Below are 22,516 nucleotides of genomic sequence, written 5' to 3'. Positions count from 1 at the left end.
TCAGTAAATGATGGGCGAAAATGTAATCATGCACACAGAACAGACTGCCTTATCAGTGATGTATACAACAGCTGGTAAAGGATAACTAAATGAAAATGCGAACTGCTTAATAGCTGAATAATTTGAAGATTAGTAATTAAATTAAACTGGTAACTCTGACATAGTGAATGTCCTACTTGCTTACGGTATGATTGATCTAGCACTAACATGGCTCTTCACAGGCTCAGAAATAATACAGAATTTTTGGCTGAATGCAACAAATTTCAAAATAAACTTACTTCTAGTTCCCAATGCACGACCGTACATGATTGTTGTTGTGGCATCACTTTGTTTGGATTTAAATAACTTTGACTCAGATTGCAATCATTAAATGAAATATGTTAATTATGAAATTGTATGGTATGGCAGGAAATGTAAATCCTAATGGAAATCGGATGACTGGAGACTACATTGAAGGGATTAAAAAAAAAAAAGTTAGGCCATATTACCTTAACTTCAGTGGATGGTCTTTTCTCTAGCGAAAATAAAAAAATGGAAGAATTATGACGGACTTTGTAAATGAGGGCAATAGAATAACTTTAAAGTAATATGCAAGACTTGTGTCTCATGGGAACCTTTACCTCGTAAGTTGAACTCAGATGTTAAGAAATATTTTTGTCTTGAAATTTGAATTGATATTTTTGCACCTTTTTCTTTTAATACTCTTGGCAACAAGAAATAATCTGGAAGATTGTAGTGTCATCCGACAGTTAGAGAAGAGTTTGTAGAATCGAGTAATCATGTTTATTTAATTTTAAAATCTATTGTTGTGATACAAAGACTTGGTTATTTTAAGATTCCTGTGAAATGGCTGCCAGCTTCACGTAAGAAGGATATAAAATCTATAAGTGAAGTTCTTTCATTGGATTATGTTTACAGTAGTGTTGTGCACACTTCATTATATATGTTGTAAGCATTTGAAATAGTACGGGTGCACAATGCCGTGGTAGTGCTTGTTGAATCATTGTCATATGGCAACGCTAGGCGTTTATTCTCAGTAAAATTGCTGCAGCTGTCAGATCAGGACACTTTATACTTATTCATACATCTTCATTTCAGGAAGGAATTTTCCCTTTTAGAAGCACTGGATGTGCTACTGACTGAAGATCTTGATGGTGATATTTTTGTGCAACCGCCCTATGTAAATGTACTTACAGATGAGGGCTCCTGGTGATGAAGATGATGGTGGGTTTATTGATAATCTCTCTCTCGACAGTTACGTGTCAGTGCTGAAATGAAGCTTGTAAATAATGAAAGAATCGGGATTAGTTATGATGGTGAAGGTGTGTTATCAGAAGACGAAGTGCCGTTTCTGTCTACTGATGCAAGATCTGTTTCAATACCCGATGCTGCGAAAGAGCGGATAACTGATAGAGGAAATAATAAATCAAATAACAAACCAAGATAGACTGATGGGGCTGATTTCAATATTGGGTGACTGTTGACATTTCCGGAGCCTAGTTATAACAAGTGAAAATCCATGACTATTGTTTACATTTTTGAATTGTTTACATATAACCAGCTGATCGAACGTTTAGATTGAGAGACTAAAACGTATGCAGTGTTTTTAAATTATATGGACCCACAAATAACTTCTGATGAAATTCATTGCTTTATCGCCATACTTTTCATTTCTGGATATAATAGGTTGCCCTCCAAGCGTTCTTATTGGGACACGCAGGATGATATAAAGACAGTGAAAGATTATCATTCTCTATCTCTGTGGCTAACGCGCAAGTACTGATGGTGGGCTTTTATATGCCTCTGAAAATATAGACTGCTGTAGTTACTCTATAGTTTGTATCTGCATCTGTAGTTCTTTGATTCTTCATTTTCTTATTTTTGATTTTATTCTATTGTTGCAGTGAGTGTTTTGTTTTGATAGGCAACAAACTGAACATGTGTCTATGTACTGCAAACAAATATTTTCTCCTGTGTTCAATAATTCTATTTTTCTTTTCGCTGTGATGTGCATAAAAACTGATAGTCCATAATCTTACAATAAATAATGCTAAGATATTTTGAGCATTGTTATTGAACGAAAACAAAAAAAGTACTTTGCAACCAAAATTCGACTTTCAAAATTCATTGTTTAAAAATAGGTAGTGCAAGCGCCTAGCGATTCCAAAATTCTGAAACTTGTTTTATTAGTTTATTTTGGTCTCAAACATGCAGCAAAACACAATAAATAAGCAAATCTAAAAAAAAAAAAAATTAATTTAGGTGCTAATGGGATAAGCATTACCTTACTTTGAAGTGATGCTGTGACCTTTTTCATGGTGATTGTGCAGTTTTTGTTTTGGATTGTACAGTAAACATCGTGTTTTGTTTCCTTTATGAACCAGTCAGAAGAGACCATTCTTTGCTACACTATTGAACAGGCTACAGGAAATTTTTATGCTGCATTTTCTATGGTCTTTAATTAGGATGTATGGACTTTGTTGGAAACATGAGTGATATTCAAGTCTTGCTCAGAATCTCGGGTCAGTTCTGATGTTCTAACTACATCTTCAGTTTGGAATCAGAAGTCACCAATGTTTTAACTGTTCAAATCTGGTCGTGGCTCTCTACTGACTGGTATGGCAGTTATTTACTAAAATGTCTCTTACTTTATGCCAATTAAGCATGGCATAAAGATCAAAATTCTATCCTTATCATATGAAGTTTTTTTGCTTTGGATTTTCCTATTTGGTAAAATGAATGTGTAATCTTTGCTTAAATTTTTATTTTATTGACTTCCTTTCCAAACATGCCTGCAGCCACATCATGCTTCATCCTTTCATATCTCTAGTTTTCACTCTTACTGATTGATAATTGCTGTAATTTCTATATTTTTACAGAATGGTGCTATCCTTAACCAGGTGTTTCAGCCACATGAGGCACATGTGCCTTTCATATTACAGTTCATGATTGATTTCAACTTATACGGCATGAACCTTGTGACTTTGAGGCATGTTAAGTTCCGCAGAGGTACAGAAAGTTCAGGTACTGATTATATTATTGTCTTTATTATGAATAACTAGCAAGATACCCGTGCTTCGCTACGGTATTATAATGAAATTTATAATTGAATGCTTAACGTTTTATATACAATCCACCAAAATTCGCGATCTAACCCGTTTTCTGGGAGAATCTGTCAAAATTCGTGATCGGACTCGTTTTCTGAGAGATTGCGATAAAGTTCCTTCCTTTCTTCAATCTTCCTTTCCAGCAATCGATTTCGTACTTCGCGGGCTAGGTCTAGGTATTCCACCCGGTCAGTTGGGTCCCTAAATCTTAGCCATCTTTTCTATAAGCATTTTTAATATGGATCAAATCCTTGAGGAGATCCGGCGTGGTGTCATCTTGGTGCCTTGGCGGTACTAAACCAGCGGACTGCAATCGTAGTCATTACCCGACCAGGACCCGTTTCCAGGGCAGTCCGTACATTTTGACTACGGTCCAGAACATTTATTATTATTATTATTATTATTATTATTATTATTATTATTATTATTATTATTATTATTATTATTATTATTATTATTATAGATGTTGTGGACCCGATAGCAAGATGCAAGACCGCTACTTGGCGGCAAATTTGATCTGCTGCCATTGTCATTGTTGACAATGTGACCAGCACCATTGTCGCACGTAGGCAAGTGTACGGGATTTCTGGCGATACGAATGACATACTTCCGTAAATTAAGACCTTATCATAGAGGAGAACAATTGGACGGTCAATCTCATTCCTATTGTTTATTTCAAAGGTGTTTAAATTTTTATTTAGATGCCAGGAGAATCTACTGTAATCTAAGAACGTTCTCTGAAGAAAAAGATGGCTCTTGAAAACGAACCCAGGAAAGATTAAAAATGATCGGTTAATGATCAGAATAAGTACATCGAAAATCTACAGCCTGTTTCCAGTCATTCGACAGGGTCAGGAATAGAATGAATAAAGCCCCATCTAGCGGCGACAATAGGAATTGTTTAATACAGATGTTGATTCCCAAAGGGAATTTAAAATATTTGTCCCGAATGAGTAAATTTATAATACCAATATAATGGTCCGTTATTGGACATTATAAATTTTCCAGCTAACTCACTCTTGGTTGCCTGCGTTTCGCCCTCTTGTGCTAAGTTAGGCTCATCAGTTGGGACTTAGCACACCACCCAAGACGCAAGGCTAGTGCATACCGTGCAGGCCACTGCATAGGCTACCTGAAGCCACCAGCAGTGCCAATGCACTATGAGAGCTATCTCTCATTTCCAAAAATTAATCTCCAATAACAGACCATTATATTGGTATAATAGGAATTGTGCCGGCTGCCGAAACCTGTCGCACTCTTCTGGGGCAATGGATAATGAATGACAAATGAAATGAAATTATATTGGACAGTGTTGCTGGGATGAATGATGACAGGGAAAACCAGAGTATCCGGAGAAAAATCTGTCCCGCCTCCGTTTTGTTCAGCACGAATGTCGCATGGAGTGACCGGGATTTGAACCACGGAACCCAGCTCTGAGAGGCCGGCGCGCTGCCGCCTGAGCAACAGAGGCTCCTTATAAGTACATTATGAACAGTAAAATCAATTGGTCTCACCTCCTTTTACACCCCACCGCCGTTAAGCTTATTTACTCCCCCCCCTCCACCCAACAAATAATTAAAAGAAGGAGTGTTTATTTATGTTTAAAGGAGATTCAAAACACCAATGTTCACGTCTATTACCTTCACTTTTGAGATATTATTCTCATAAAAATAATTCACTTTTGTTTCACTTCCTTTCACATTCCTCCCCCGCCTTAATTTTCCGGCAAAATAGTAAAGGATCTTCTAAATACCAATAATCACGACTCTAACTTCTTCAGTTTTTGTTTTATGTGTACTCATGAAAGGAATTCAACTCCTTTTCTCTCCTGCCACCCAAGATGATCCCCCCCCCCCAAAAAAAAAACCACGTTTTTCTTTGTTTTTAAAGGAGATCCAAATACCAGTTTTCACGCCTGTAACAACTTTAGTTTTAATTAGATGTAAGTATTCTCATACAATTGAGTCAATTTTTCAATTCTTTCACCTTCCCCCACACTTCATTGGATTTTCCGAGAATACGTTTCTTTACTTTTAAAGCAGATTCCAAATATCAAATTTCACATCTGTAACATGTTCATTTTTGAGATATCAGTAGTCTAATTAAAAGAATTCAATATTTTTTTCAGTCAATTTTACCCCCCCCCCCCCCTCCGCCCAAGTGGTATTTCGGAAAACTAAAAATACACGTTTCTTGATTTTTAATAGAGATAAAAAAATACCATTTTTCACTTCTGTAACATTTTAAGTTTTTTGAGATGTACTGAAGAAATTCTCACTTAAAAATTTCACCCCTCTTTTAGTTCCCCTTAAGTGGAGTTTCCAAAAGCAAATCACCTTTGTTTCTTTACATTTACAAGAGATTCCCAATACCACTTTTTACGTCTGTAACATTTTACGTTTCTCAGGTATTCTGTAGATATAGTCTTTCAAAAAATTCACCCCTATTTGTCACTCCTGTTTAACTGCAATTAATTAGATTTTCCAAAAACAAAAAAAATACGTGTTCCTTTATTTTTAATTCAATTTAATTCAAATTTTCAGTTCTGTAATGTCTTCATTTTCTGAGTTATATGTAGCCTCATTAAAATCATTAAACCCATTTTTCAACCTTTCCCACCCTTCCTGTTGGGATTTTCCGAAAACAAAAAAATACGTGTTTCTTCATTTTTAAAGGAGATTCTAAATACCAATTTTTACATCTATAAACTTTAAAAGTTTTGAGTTGTAGATACACTCATTTTAAAAATTCACCCCCTGTTCACCCCCCACAATTTGGATTTTCCAAAAGCAAAAAAATTGTTTCCTTATTTTTAAAAGAGATCCCAAATACCTATTTTCAGGTCTGTAATATCATCAGTTTCTGAGATATAAGTATCTTCATTAAAGGCATTCAACCCCTTTTCACCCCTCCGATTGGGATTTTCGAAAAACAAAAAAAATACGTGTTTCTTTATTTTTAATGAAGATTCTAAATACCAATTTGTACAGCTGTTAACTTTCAAAGTTTTAAGATGTAGATACACTCATTTTAATAATTCACCCCCGTTTCCCTCCCCATTTTTGGATTTTCCAAACACGAAAAAAAATACCTATTTCTTTATTTTTAAAGTAGATCCCAAATACCAATTTTCAGGTCTGTAATATCTTCAGTTTCTGAAATATAAGTAGCCTCATTAAAAGCATTCAACCAATTTTTCAACCTTTGTCACCCTTCCTATTGGGATTTTCCGAAAACAAAAAAAATACGTGTTTATTTTTAAAGGAGATTCTAAATACCAATTATTACATCTATACACTTGAAAAGTTTTGAGATGTAGATACACTCATTTTAAAAATTCACCCCCTTTTCACCCCGCATTAATTGGATTTTCCAAAAACCAAAAAATACGTGTTTCTTTATTTTTAAATAATATCCCAAACACCAATTTTCAGGTCTGTAATATCTTCAGTTTCTGAGATATAAGTATCCTCATTAAAGGCATTCAACCCATTTTCACCCCTCCAATTGGGATTTTCGAAAAACAAAAAAAAATACGTGTTTCTTTATTTTTAATGAAGATTCTAAATACCAATTTGTACATCTGTTTACTTTCAAAGTTTTAAGATATACATACACACATTTTAAAAATTCACCCAACTTTTCACCGTCCCATATATTGGATTTTCGAAAAACAAAAGAATACGTTTCTTTATTTTTAAAAGAGATCAAAAGTGCAAATTTTCAGGTCTGTAATATGTTCAGTTTCTGAGATATAAGTACTGGTATCCTGATTAAAGGCATTCAACCCTTTTTTCACCCTTTTTCAGCACTCCTATTGAGATTTTCTGAAAACAAAAAAATACTTGTTTCCTTGTTTTTAAAGAAGATTCTAAATACCAATTTTTATATCTGTAAACTTTTAAAGTTTTGCGATATAGATACACTCATTTTAAACACCCCCCTTTTCACCCCCGTAGCGACGGAATATACAAAAATCTTCCCTTAGCAAGCACCTATATCTTAATATGAATGTATCCCCAAAATTTCATTTCTTTACGTCCAGTAGTTTTGGCTCGGCGATGATGAATCTGTCAGTCAGTCAGTCAGGACAAGTTACTTTATATATGTATATAGATATATTTCCTCCTGTTCAGTTTTAAAAATTAGCGGTCTTTCTAACCTTAAAGTTTTGGTCATTTCTAAGGTAATGAAGAATTTAACTTCCTTAAGTTTAAGATCTACAATCTCCTTTATCGCACATAGTACGTTTAAATCTAAGAATTTCATTTTTGTCCGTATTGAACTGAGAATGGAAGATAGGAAACTTAAAAGGGTCCACCTTTTCAATACAAATAAATGTTATAGTTTATTTACAACATATATTTACACTTGGAACTAGTTTCGACGCTGTTTGGAGTCATCTTCAGCCAAAATGTGGGAAATAGGCTAGCATGTAGACATTTATATTACACAAGGTGTTACATTAGTGTGATTAAATGAGAGAACATGAAGACGTGAAGTACAATGTCAGTTTCAAAGTGGTCATGAAGGGCGAGTCAAAATTTGTATGAACATGAGATAACATAATCACTTAAACAATAAAACGTATAAACATATAAACTGTAACAAAACCATGCGGAAGTACGAGATGATTGGCATTGGAGATTCAAATTATTTCAGACAATCTTCCATTGAATGTTGCTTGCCGCGAGTGTAGTACAAAACATAGGTTATATTTCAATGAACACAATCTTCTCAAAAATGCACATAACATTATAAAATATTTGGGTTGGATGAAATTTGGCAATTAGGGATTGAAATCACTTATTCAATAAGCGTCAATTCAAAAAACAGCTGTAAAGGGTGAGACAAGAATTGCACAAGCTTGAGTTTGGACTCGATAAATGCAAAAAACACATGAAAACTCGAAAATGTAGGTTCGTGATGGATTTGGCACAAAAGGTCTGCGTGTAATCATTCATTGAATGCACCGGTGCGAGTGTAGTTCAAATGTGAGTTAGCATTTAACAGCCTCTTAGAATTGCACGTGACATCTGAACTCATGGTGCGAGATGTACTTGGCAGTGAAGGTTCGAATTGTAGATATTCAGTGATGTCAATTCAAAACAGTCCATGAAGGGTGAATGCAAAAACTATAATTCATACGAGTTAGGACTCATTAAATAATATTTTCAAATACAAATAACATATTCAACTTTTCGTGGTACACGGTGAAATTGGCAGTTAAAGTAGGATTTCTTCGTCAGGTGCCATATAGGTCAAGTGCAGCGTAAGTATGAGACAGGGCTCAACATATCCAAACTGGTACAAATGCATATTTGAATCCAAGTGTGAGACGAACATGGTAGATAAAGAATCACTTTGTTGAGGGTGTAGTAAACATATTCAGCCAAGACTCCAAAAGTTCTTACTTAGGGCAAACAGGACGCAGTTTTAAAATCAGATGTGCAGAACATGTCAATGCCATAAAACACAACCGTTTTTCCGCGGTCAGCCTACATATAAAAGAATTTTAAGCACAACTTTACTGAAATAAATCAAGATCTTGAGGTATTAGAAATTCTAAACAAAATTCTTTCCTAGACGTCACTGAAAACCTCTATATTCATTTAGACCAATATTTCAATCCAAACCTAAACTTAAATGATATCTCAGAGAAACCAAAGATCATATTCGACTTTCTCATTGAATTTTTCAAAAACATTAATATCCCGAAAAACAGATCTGTCTTTCACATTATGCATAATACTTTGTCACGCCACACACTTTCGCCTCATCACCCTCCATATTTCCCCTCCTTCCACTCCTCCTCCCCTACCGCTCCTTCCTTCTCCCCTCCTAATCCAACAATGGCCGCTCCCCAGACCTAAACTATCCAATACGCTCTGTCCCTCTTCATCTCGCGCCATAACTTTACCGCCTTAGGTCCTGCAATAAACATCAAAGAGACCTGCCCCCACCCTGCACGTAATGCTGCAACAATACACCACAAATACTGGCACAGTCAACCTCTAAGCTCTCAGAGGAACGTCTTCCTTAATTCCAATTTTATATTTCTTGTCGAGCTGAATATGTTTACTACACCCTCAACAAAGTGATTCTTTATCTACCATGTTCATCTCACACTTGGATTCAAATATACATTTGTACCAGTTTGGATATGTTGAGCCCTGTCTCATACTTACGCTGCACTTGACCTATATGGCACCTGACGAAGAAATCCTACTTAACTGCCAATTTCACCGTGTACCACGAAAAGTTGAATATGTTATTTGTATTTGAAAATATTATTTAATGAGTCCTAACTCGTATGAATTATAGTTTTTGCATTCACCCTTCATGGACTGTTTTGAATTGACATCACTGAATATCTACAATTCGAACCTTCACTGCCAAGTACATCTCGCACCATGAGTTCAGATGTCACGTGCAATTCTAAGAGGTTCTTAAATCCTAACTCACATTTGAACTACACTCGCACCGGTGCCATTCAATGAATGATTACATGCAGACCTTTTGTGCCAAATCCATCACGAACCTACATTTTCGAGTTTTCATGTGTTTTTTGCATTTATCGAGTCCAAACTCACGCTTGTGCAAATCTTGTCTCACCCTTTACAGCTGTTTTTTGAATTGACGCTTATTGAATAAGTGATTTCAATCCCGAACTGCCAAATTTCATCCAACCTAAATATTTTATAATGTTATGTGCATTTTTGAGAAGATTGTGTTCATTGAAATATAACCTATGTTTTGTACTACACTCGCGGCAAGCAACATTCAATGGAAGATTGTCTGAAATAATTTGAATCTCCAATGCCAATCATCTCGTACTTCCGCATGGTTTTGTTACAGTTTATATGTTTATATGTTTTATGCGTAGAGTCGCGCGGCTGTGAGCTTGCATCCGGGAGATAGTAGGTTCGAATCCCACTATCGGCAGCCCTGAAGATGGTTTTCCGTGGTTTCCCATTTTCACACCAGGCAAATGCTGGGGCTGTACCTTACTTAAGGCCACGGCCGCTTCCTTCCAACTCCTAGGCCTTTCCTATCCCATCGTCGCCATAAGACCTATCTGTGTCGGTGCGACGTAAAGCCCCTACCAAAAAAAAAAAAAAATATATATGTTTTATTGTTTAAGTGATTATGTTATCTCATGTTTATACAAATTTTGACTCGCCCTTCATGACCACTTTGAAACTGACATTGTACTTCGCGTCTTCATGTTCTCTCATTTAATCACACTAATGTAACACCTTGTGTAATATAAATGTCTACATGCTAGCCTATTTCTCACATTTTGGCTGAAGATGACGCCAAACAGCGTCGAAACTAGTTCCAAGTGTAAATATATGTTGTAAATAAACTATAACATTTATTTGTATTGAAAAGGTGGACCCTTTTAAGTTTCCTATCTTCCATAGAATGTTTGTTTCGTAATAACGATGAAAATCTGAGAACGTGGAGAGATCCGGGCTTCATTCTCCACAATAAATTACCCAGTCTATACGGTGTACAGCCTTCGACCTCAATGTGTTAAACAAGTACATGTTTTATTTTTAAGAATTTCAGCTGTATATTTAATTTCAGGTATTCATATTCCTATTGTATATGTAAAAAGAATGTTTGATGTCTGTAAATAAGTGCACATTGGATGAAAAGTGTGTTCTTAAAAATTTGATTCTTTAGTCTCCTTCTTCCTCTTCCTCCTTGGATCACTTCAGTCAGTCATTTTGTGATCATCTTCTTCCATTTGTTTTCTTTTTGAATTGCCCCGTAGCTTTTCCTTTGATCTGATTTTTTCTGTTCCTCATCTGTACATACCCTTTTCATTGTATGTCGTTTGGTTTAAAGCACTCGGAATACAATATTTGTGCAAGTCCGCACCAACTGTTAGTGAGGTATTCATTATTATAGTCACATTATGAGGACACCAGAAACCATGGTTTAAGTCTTATTTTTATATTTTTAATTTCAGTTGCAAATTATCCAGAGTTATTTCCAGTTCTGCCATATCCTCTCTAATTTCCTTAATCCATCCTACTTGTTGCTTCAGATTCCACAGTTTTCCTATAACTTTTCTTGGTAATCTGGTTTCTGGTGTGCTTATACTGTGACTATTCTAATGAATATCTCACTAACAGTTGGTGCAGACTTGCACAAATATTGTATTCTGAGTGCTTCATATAATGAATGCTGTTATTTGACTGTGTCATCTTCATTAAAATTACGTTCTTCTTTCATATTGTATGCACGTTATGTACAAGTTGCCCATGCTTTGAATACATTGTAGCATTCTTAATCAAGATGAGTGTATACCCTTCCATAATCCAAGTCGATCAATCTTGCCAGTCAGCTAAAGTAGATTTTGTTGATCCAAAGGTGATTAGTTCCTTTGATAAGGAATACTGCAGTGTATCTGAAATGTTGGCAATTTGTACATAATATATACTGTATATGTACTGTATGGGATGATGACAATCCAACATGGACGAAGAACATAATTTTAGTTCAGCAGATCATGGAAGCTTCAACTCATCATTTTTATTATTTTAGAAGTGTTGGAAAATATCCCTGAAGAGCTCTTGCTACCTGAACGTGTAAGCAGGCTTAGTACCTGTGAGTTGGAATTGGATGCCTTGGCAGCTGATATTGTTAATAAAAATGAGATCACAGGTAAGGAATAATTCTGTATGCTTCACAATTGCCTCCTGTACTTATTATTATTGGAGTTATTTCTTTCTTAAAACAGACTATCATCTTGTAAAGCATGTCATCAAACATAGTCTCCACATTGCTCATTCTGACAACATAGGCGTCAGAATCTACTCAAGAGTAACACTATTACTAAACTTACTGTAAATAGTTGGAATTAATAACTTGATGTACAGATTTATATTGGATTTAATTTCTCTTGGTGTGAGCAGAATGCTACAAAATTGCAGCATGTAACATCACATACAAGCACAAATATGAAAATCCACAGCCTGTTTCCAGTCATTTGACTGGGTCAGGAATGGAATGGATGAAGCCCCCATCTAGCGGCGAGGATAGGAATTGTCCTGATTGCCGAAGCCTGTCGCACACATACAAGCATATGCTACAGAAATGTTTTGATACGGTAGAAGTCCGCTATAGCGAGTACGGCATATAACAAGAACTCCGTTATAATGACAGATTTTTTTTAATGTCCTTTGAAAATTCCTGTATTTTGACTGTGTATTATCCTTCGGTTATAGCGAGAACCCTATCACTGATGCATCCGTTATTACGAGCGTTTAAGCGTGCATTATTATTTCCATTATCGATATCTATGGATTCCAGAGACTACAATGAATGCAAATGATCATCTTCCATGTAGTTTTTGCGCTATGTGCACTAGCGAGCTCTTTTGCTGACATTCGAACTTAAGGGGAATGTCAGAGTCAATTAGTAATACTCGTTGACTATTGTTCTGTAAACACAATTCGAAAATGAAAGAGAACATGTTCCCGTACTAAATGCGTAAATGCTGAAGTAAACAATCGATCAATTTAATGTTGTGTACTGAAATTAGGTAAGAATATGATACATCTCAAAATACAGCGGGTAGGGTTGAGTGGCTCAGACAGTTGAAGCACTGGCCTTCTGACCTCAACTTGGCACGTTCGATCCAGGTTTAGTCCAGTGGTGTTTGAAGGTGCTCAAAAACATCACCCTTATGTCGGTAGATTTACTGGCACGTAAAAGAGCTCCTGCGGGAATAAGTTCCAGCACATCGGCGTCTCCAAAATCCGCAAAGGCAGTTGTTGGGACATAAAGTCAATAACATAAAATACAGCGCAGAAAGGATGATCGACTTCAGAGGTTAGTTTATTCAGTAAAACCTTGTTTGGACGTTTCTGCAGGGGACAACGAAAGAGAATGAGTTGAGCAAGAAAACATACTGTTGAATGCACAAATCAGAACTATCCAACAGAAAATGCTTTTTTTTGACGCGAATACATTTTACGTCATGTTTGTACGGGTACAGTAAAAGAGATGGGCTGTCTACTGTTTCTAAGGTTGAGAGTATTGAAAGACGAGAGAACAAATTCAAAAAGGTTTTCCTGTGGGGTGTATTAAATAACAACGGTGTATAAGGTGTGTAAAACACCAGACAACAAATTGCTCAGGGGTCCATGAAAGTATGAGCACATTATTTGCAGATCGCACACTTTCTAAAACAAATGTCAGCTGAAGTCGTATATTTTGGACCAGTAGGTTATAAATAATTTTTTTTCTGTCACACTTCGACCATGAATTGTTTGGAGGTTAAACTTGGCCGACCATGAATTGTTTGGAGGTTAAACTTGGCCATGTGCAAGAGGATTACTTTGAACGTCATCTCGAATGCGACAACACTTCGATCGACTTGAGTCGAAACTGGAAGGTGCGAGTTTCAATATAAGCACTACTGTTGAAAGATGTGGATGCTTCTCCTGTTCCTGGATTTTAATTTTATCTTCATTAGTAAGCGAATGTCACTAACTTCTTCATTATCTATAACTGGACTACACAATAATATGACCACGCTAGTCAACTTAACACGATTGTATTTCTCATCCGTACGTAGGCTTTCAGTGATAAATCTTCGTTACCTCTCACTGTATGACTGAACATGGAATATTTCTATACTTCTGAAAGGAATGTGAAATACAAGTACAAACAGCCTTTTTAGGTTATTGAGCAATATCAATGAAAATTGGAGAACAAAACTGAACTTTCCTGAGGCTAACGGCTTCCTTCCCAAAGGTGTAATTTACCCTGTAAAGTTCAGGAATTCAAGGCCATTTCTTGTTTTCGCGCAACTTTCTCAGTGTGGCCTCCTGTGGCGAGGGATCTAATCTGGGTTGGAAATCTGTTCCTTACACATGGGATGACAAAGAACATTTTCAGGGCTAGGAAAAATGTGATCGTACTACGCAGTAATAGTGAAAACCTGTAACACGATAAGTAAGGTATTTTTATATAGATTTAATATGCCATGAATCAGGACTTCGAATTTACGCTGTGCTAAGCAAGAAATCGTTTTAATAAAGGAAATCCCTAATGAAGTTCCAATGTATTTGTTTGCGCCGGGTTAAATTTTGGAAAGGCCTTGTAAATTTATAGCGAAAAGGTTATCATTACTGGCGCTTGAAATATATTTTTACGGTGCATAGAAATTTAAGTAAGGTTAAATGACGCTCTTTAAATAAGAAAGTGTAACGTTTGCCACAGAAGCCACTGGAGTGATACTACTCCAGTTTTTCAAAATGAAATTGGAGGAAGTAGCAGTGAAGTGTAAAGCGGTGATGCATAAGATGTACTACTAGCCAGTACTCACATATGCAGTAAAGACCTGGATACTGAGAAACAGACAGGAGGATAAAATCCAGGACAATGAAATTAAATTTTTAAAGAGTGTGATAGGAAGGACAAGAAAGGACAGAGTAAGAAATGAGGACGTTAGGAAGGAAATCAGAAGTGAAAAGTTTTTGACAGAATAAGTTTGCTCATGTTAAGATGATGGAAGAGGGAAGGATGCTGAAGCGGATGATGGAAACCCAGACAGGATGGAGGGCAAACGGGAAACTCAGGCTAAGGTTGTTGAAAATTATCAAGAATAATATAATTAGGAGAAACCTGTATTTGAACATACAGTATTTCTCTGAATCCAAAAATACTTTTTGTTTTCACAAAATCTCATGCGGAAAATCCAGGGTCGACTTGCATTCGGGACCTAACAGTAATGAACACCACTGGCAGCTACCACGGTAACCACACTGCTGCTTTTCATCCCCCCCGCACGCGCACACAAAACTCTTTGACAATCATCGTCCTCCCATTTATTATACATCGCTAGCCGTGGCAACTCTCTGTGCCTCTGTGCAATGCCACAGGAACTCGAGAAATAGTGAGGAGAGAGTGACATTCTATTAGCCTGTACAAAAACGTTGCGGCCAGTATCCAGTAATCGGGAGATAGTGGGTTCGAGCCCCACTGTCGGCAGCCCTGAAGATGGTTTTCCGTGGTTTCCCATTTTCACACCAGGCAAATGTCGGGGCTGTACCTTAATTAAGGCCACTGCCGCTTCCTTCCAATTCCTAGGCCTTTCCTGTCCCATCGTCGCCATGAGACATATCTGTGTCGGAGTGACGTAAAGCAAATAGCACTGTACAAAAATGTTTCTCAAATCCGCAGAATGTCATCAAATCAAATCATGTGAGCCTAGGATAAAGGATAAATTCTTATGTGCTTGTGTAATTTACCCAGCCTCATTTTCAAGCGTATTTATTTATTTGATGCTTTATTTTGCGAATGCATCATTCGTCGCTGTCATGTATAGTGTTTTCTGCTCGCTACAGCAGCATGTGTGCTTTATGGCTGAAGATTCGGGACGGCAATCGTCCTACAAGTAAGAGAGGCTAGTGACTCAGTTAATCGGGACAAAAGAATGAGTTTCTTATTTTGTGGTTCGCGCATATTAACATAGTTTCTGTGCATAATTTTGTTGGAGCTGTAGGACACGTGTTTTTCTAGAGGTTCTGTGCTTTTCCCCGTGTCAAAGTCGTATGTTAATAATGTATGGGACGTACCGATCTGTTTTTTATGTGGCAGTTTTGCATATTTCAGTGCATATTTACCGTATTTACACGAATAATCCCTGCGTATTAAAAAAAAAAAATTGAGGCACGTAAATGGGGTGCGGGTTTTATTAGCGTCAAGGTTGGCAATTTTTCGATGTTGGATGTACAGTTACGCTTTGTGTAACCGCAGATGGAAGAAAACTGCCCTCATATGTCATATTTAAACGGTAAACAATTCAGACTTTTAATTTAAAACTGCATTTACATTTTTAAAAAATATTTTAGAGAGTAGTTTAAATTCAAAATTTCTCCGTGTCACGATAGAATGCACCTTCCGGAATGTGCAGGGGTAGCTTTCCGCACTTCCTTTCAGTTTGGTGTGTCGACAGTGTGTTTCATAGCTGCTAAGTTCGAGTGAAATCGTAATTCATTTGGATTTAGCGTTTTAAGGAACACCACAATATCACGTAACAGGTAGTTTGCGGAGAAGCAGAATCCGCAAACACTGGCAATGCTGACAGCCAGTGAAAAAGCATGCCTCATAATTATAATCAATGCATACGCACCAATCAATACTGCCAGTGCCAATGAAACTGCCTTGTTTTTTATTTTTATACCTAGCCAAAACAGATGTTTCTAAAGGAGATGGGGTCACTGTACTATGTTGCAGTTCAGACGGAAGTGATAGATTTCATCCACTCATCATAAGAAAGCTCGATAAGCCACGATGTTTTAAGGGCATCGGGTACTTTCCGTGCAAGTACAAGGCATCTAAAACTACAAACAGTACAGTAATCCAAAAAATAAAGCAATTGCACAGGGGAGCCAGCATTATTTGTCCTCGTCTTTGAACCGTGTTTCTTTTTTTCTTTTGTTGCATGAGGTTATGTTTGCCACTGAGTTATCCAAGTGCGTTATTTGAATACTGTAAATGCATCTCGTTGGATACATTTTTTGTTTTGGTTTCCATGGCATTTAAAAGGTTTAGACAGTGAATCAGTGTTAGTTGTATGCAGTAACGGGTCTTGAATATTTTGTGACGCGCAAGGGTTATCATTTCTGAAGCACAAGTTGGCAGTTAATTCGAAATTACGTTATTCAAAGTCAGATTATTGCGTCCGCAAGAGTTCGAAATAACGAGGTTTTACTGTATCGCAAAAACTAACATCAGTGTTCGTTGGTGTGTCTGTTTCAAGTGTTTACATTTCACGAAAAGAACTATCCACCACCGGTTGTGTTAATATCCGAGTAAAAAGAGACCATGTGTGAAAAGTGTTTTAGACGTGGAGTGTGACGAATTTGTAATTTAGGAGAGGATTCTAGTTATGCAAGAGACAAAGAATCGTCCGATCTACAGGGAATCGAGCCTATTGCAAGTTCAGATTAATGAAATACGTAGGCCTACTTGCTATTTTTCATGACAGATATATTTTATAGTAGTGATAATGTATGTTTATCATCTCAAATATGCGCAGGCAAAGCAGCTATATCCGTAAATTTATATGTTCATACTTGCGTAAAGACCTCGCGGAGTGATATGCAATATTTGTTTATGCCTACTTTACTCCTTAGATGGAAGGAAATCATTTCATTTTTTTCAAAATGATCCTTCCTAAAATTAGGGTGTGGCGATTATTCCGCAGCAGGGATTATTTGCATAAATACGGTATTCATTCTTACTTCATAATTTTAATGAGTTGAATGTATTTCAGGAAGTCGCGTTGGTGACAGTTTCTGGTATTTTCTCTTCACCAAATGTTCAGAGATACATGTAAAGTTAATTTTCCTTTCATTTTACAGTCTAATAAAGCAGCTATATCCGTAAATTTATACGTTCATACCTGTGTAAAGGCTACGTGGCCCTCGCGGAGTGATATGCAATGTTTGTTTATGCCTACTTTGCTTCTTCGATGGAACAGCTTTTACTGAATACATTATTTTTAACAGTAATTCAAAATATACAAAGAAACTATTTTACGGCATCACTTTAATTATAACACTTATTATAGTCACTTTTTAGAAGACAGGATACAGTACATACAGCAGTGAAACAAGAAAAATAGCTCCATTAACACTTTTGGAAAGAAAATACCACGCAGCTGAGTTTCGTAAATGGAGCTTGTCATCCGCGACTTCTGGGCTTGCTTTCGTACATGGACGGTAATTAATTGACGCCCGAGAAACTGCGAAGCTTTGCTGATTTTCCGATCACTAGAAATTAGAGTTTTTTGGTTTCCGTCATATTAGTTCCCAGCTTCACTGTGACCCTTTCTTTACTCGTTAACTGTTCCTCACAAACCACAAATATTGCACCGTTAATGTTGCACAAAATTCGAGTTAGAGTATTTTTCGCTTCAGGGGACGAAATGATTGCTTCGAGAAGTCTAGAAATTCGTGTAACCGAATTTTGAGTATTAGAGAAATAAATACACATGAAGAATAGGACAGACGGGCGGGAAATTTAAGTTACTTCGAGATACTTATAATGGAAATAATGGAAGTAATGGAGGTTCGAAATATCAAGGTTCAACTGTACTTTTATTCATATGTGTGTGTCATAAAGGTACATTTTCTCGTACCCATTTAAATTTTTTTTAAAATTTAGTTTTAAGATTTTAAATTTTATGGTCAATTCACAGTGTAACTAGATATGTATGCCTTTCATCATGTCCTTTTTTACTTAAACAGTGGCGCAGTATATGTGATGAAATCCAAGAATTTAAAAAAATCTTCCTATTTTTGATTTTGGAAAGTTGGCAGCTATGCTGGAAGGTGCGAGTTTAAACATTCATGCCAATTCTGCATGCTTGAAGATGTGGATGCCAGTTGACTTGCTGACAGACTTTAATTTTGTCTTCATTTGTAAGGGATTTCACGACTTTTCCTGTATCCATCTTTAGGCTGTTACAAGACAAATACGCACCACGCTGGTCAACTTCGTGATTATGTTCTGGATGTAGCCTATCACGCAACAAATATTCGCTACCTTTCACTGAAAAGTGTTAGAAGCCTGGTTTGGAGCAAGGATGTCCCTCAGAGAAGCAAAAAAGTGATATACAGGATGTACTATATACCTATTCTGACTTATGCAGCTGAGACTTGGGTAATGAGGCAGAGAGCCGTGAATAGAATACACACAAGTGAAATGAAATTTCTGAGAAGCAGGGTAGGAGTGACAAGACGGGATAAGATGAGAAATGGGAAGGTTCGAGATATAGTAAAAGAAGAGCCACTACAGAATAGGATAGAGGCATCTAGACTTAGATGATATGGACACATGAAGAGAATGGCAGAGGAAAGGACCGAGGAGGATGTATGAAATGGAAATAACAGGTACACGACCAAGAGGAAGACCAAGAGACAGGTGGATAAAAAGAGTGGAAGAGTGTGTACAGAGAAGATGAGAGGACTGGGCAAGAGTGACTAGGGAGAAGTGGTGGGAGGACAAGAGGAGATGGAGAGGCTTATGTTCCAAGCAGACCCGGCCAACAGCTGGAAACTGCAGATGATGATGATGATGATGATGATGATGGTTATGATCTTCTTGTCATAATATGATGTCTTTAAGTTGACTTAGGACCTCAGGCAAAAAAGTAAATCTGGAAATAACAACCAGAATTAGGAATGAATAAACAACAGAAAATAAATTAAAAAGGAGGAAAATTATTTATGAGACTCAAATGTCTTATGTACAAAAAACACTGACTTGCTGGAGGAAGCAGGCAGTCCATGTAAACAAAGGAGTGGATAGGGAGCAGGCGTTGACTTCTTGTAGGAAGCAGGCAATGTAAACAAGGGAATAGATAAAGAGAGAGGGGGGCGGGGGGTAAAAAGTGGGGGAAGGGGGAAGGAGGGGGAAACAGAGAAGGGTTATCTAAGATGGGGGCTGATGGATCCGGAAAGACAGACTGCTGCTGGAAGGGGAATTTAAGAGATGATTCTTCTTTTACGACCACATAGGATCACTTTAGTCAGTCCATTGTTCAGGTCTCTTTGAAGGGATTGTTCGGGCTTTGCGGTCCTCCCAGTACTTACTTAAAAGACCTTCCATGGTTGACTGTCATGGTGTCTCCTTTGTGGGACTAGGTCCCGAATTACAAATCTGGATGTGATCCAGTGAGGTGATAATGAGGCTGCTCCTCTGGAGTACAGACGCCTTGTGCAGCTGCCCCTAACCTGGAGAACAGACGCTGCGTAATGGATTCCAGTGGCATTTCCCCCACTGTGGGGACCATCACCCCACCTAAAGGGGCTCATTCGCCCAAAGCCGTTGGCCCCCTTAGGGAGTCAGGTTATTTCTCGCCGCCCAACACTCGGCGTTGGCATTTTTACAGCTGGGTATCAGACCAGCAAACCCTCCTCCTTTCTCATTCCGGACTTGGGACCGTACAGTGGCAAAGTTTTAAAGAGATTATAAAAGAAAAAAAATATTTTTTATCTGAGACATAATTACAGAAAATCCACAGCCTGTTTCCAGTCCTTCGACCGGGTCAGAAATGGAATGAATGAAGTTCCTATCTAGCAGCGAGGATAGGAGTTGTGCCGAAGCCTTTCGCACTCCTATGGGGCAATAGTTAATGAATGACAGATGAAATGAAATTATATTGGAGAGTGTTGCTGAAATGAAATATGACGGGGAAAACTGGAGTACCTTGTCCGCCTCCACTTTGTCCAGCACAAATCTCACATGGAGTCACCAGGATTTGAACCACAGAACCCAGCGGCGAGAGGCAGGTGCGCTGTTGCCTGAGCCATGGAGGCTTAGACATGATTACTGAAGATAGGAATTAAAAGGTCAAATAATATGTTTGATTTCTCTGAAATTTCATTTAGATTGAAGTTAGGATTGAAAAACTGTTTCAGACGGATAAAACAATCTTCTGTAATATTAAACGAGGGGCCTTTTTGTGTAACTTTGAGATTTTTCATGTCGTGGTTGATATTGGTGAACTTAAAGTTAGTATCAGCCATGTGCTGTCCCATGGCTGAAAATCTGTTATATTTCAGGGTGTTAACATGCTCTTAAGTATCTTGTATAGAAGCTCCTATCTGTTTCACCGACATAAGGTACGTTACAATTATTACAGTTGAGTCTTAGAACACCTGACTTGGTGAACTTATTGCTATACAGTGGAACCTCAATTCTCCGTTTTTCGAGGGACCAAGGGGAAAACAAAACAAAACATATAACACGGGAAAACGGAAAATCCGGGGAATGAATGAATGAACCATCAACAATTTGGCTAAACTATCACAAAAATGAAATATGTATACTTATAATTTTACAAACGCCCCTAAACCAAACCAAACTACAGCCCCAATGGGCCTTCCGCCTACCAAGCGACCGCCCTCGGTTCAAAGGCCTGCAGATACAAGGTGACGCATGGTCAGTGTGATGAATACTCTCGGCCGTTATTCCTGGCTCTCTAGACCGGAATTGCCATATCACCATTAAATAGCTCCTCAATTAAAGGTAATCGTAGAATGACTGAATCTGGAACCAGCCCTCATATCCAGGTAAAAATGCCTGACCTGGCCAGTAATCGAACTCGGGCCCTCGAAACTTAACATTCACTTTTGCCGGGGAATCTTCGTCAGTTTTCACTGAAAAATTATTCCTTCGAAAACTTCTTTCAGTTCAGCAACTTTGATCAGCCGAACTCTTCGAAAAATCTAATACCCGTAACGCCAAGCCAAACAACAATTGACCACAAGTAGTTTTTCATTCTCTAATCTAATAAAATAAAGCACATTAGATAAAAAAGCGTCCAACATGATTGGAAAAATCTTTTTTTTTTTTTTTTTTAATCTTCCTAGTCAGTTTATTGGAAATCTTGTACCGCGTAAATGTAGCCTAGGCTACATAGACTTTTAAAGGTTATGTTGAACGTGAGAATATGATTTTGAAAGTATCAATCCTCAAGTTTTCGAATGCATTATATTTAGTTCTGCCCATCACTAATCATAATCAAATTGTAAAGAGAAGAAATATCATTAACACTTCCGAAATTACAATTATTCACGACCTTGTACTCAGCTGGAAAGCGCGCTCGCTGTACAAGTCGGTACGAGTGCGAGATACAAAGTTTTTAAATGTAACGTGCACAAATAAAACGACTGTGGTTTCTATAACGTTTTAACACAAAAACGTGAAATTTACAGTCTTATATTAGGACCACAACAGTAATAGGCAATGCCGAAACCTCCCATGGCTTTATGTGCTTATGTAAGTTGCAACATCTGTTCTGGTCTCAATAACATTATCGTATTCGATAATATTAAAATACTAAATTTGTGTTACTTAAGAAGGAGCATTTTCAATTCCTGCCTGAAAGCCCAGTGACTATAGAGTGCCCTGAGGGAAATGCCAAAAACTTGTTCGGCGACACACTCAAAAGAAGTAAAAAAAATGTTTTTAAAATAAACATCTAACCTTGGACATTATGTAGACATTTTGCAAGTACGAACATTTGACGAAACTCGTTCCGTCTTCAAATAGATCTGTCGAAATGTGCTCTGTCTCCTTCCAATTGTCGAGGGCACTCTCTACTTCATGATTTCAGAGGATTCTCTAAACGATACTACCCGAATGCGATGCTAAGATGATCCCTTATACAAGTTCACCGTCAATCGCTTTTCCAGTACAGTACCGGTACTTCTTCAAATTACCACAATGACGGGACGTTAACACCAAGATCCGTGCCGTAGCTGTCCTTTCGTAAGATACAGTTTCTAGGAAAAAGTGTAATCAAGGATTTAGTGTTGATGGGACTGAAATTTCTGGACAGAATCGTTTCTTCGCGGAACGGATAATAC

At 37.4% G+C, this 22,516-nt stretch overlaps 1 protein-coding gene across 1 annotated transcript in view; it reads left to right on the top strand.

Moving 5' to 3' along the window:
• The window catches only part of PolZ1 (DNA polymerase zeta catalytic subunit), a 409,350-nt gene that overhangs the window by 49,084 nt on the left and 337,750 nt on the right, over window positions 1-22,516 (top strand). Inside the window, exons 5-6 of the mRNA XM_067138984.2 lie at window positions 2,880-3,024; window positions 11,667-11,786. Coding sequence (XP_066995085.2) covers window positions 2,880-3,024; window positions 11,667-11,786 — 265 coding nt within the window. The remainder of the gene's footprint in view (window positions 1-2,879; window positions 3,025-11,666; window positions 11,787-22,516) is intronic.

Source organism: Anabrus simplex, chromosome 1 (assembly GCF_040414725.1).
Source record: "Anabrus simplex isolate iqAnaSimp1 chromosome 1, ASM4041472v1, whole genome shotgun sequence".
NCBI classification, from domain to species: Eukaryota; Metazoa; Arthropoda; class Insecta; order Orthoptera; family Tettigoniidae; genus Anabrus; species Anabrus simplex.
The sequence above is the reverse complement of the archived record's forward strand: the minus strand, read 5'-3'. Positions and strand labels throughout refer to the sequence as shown.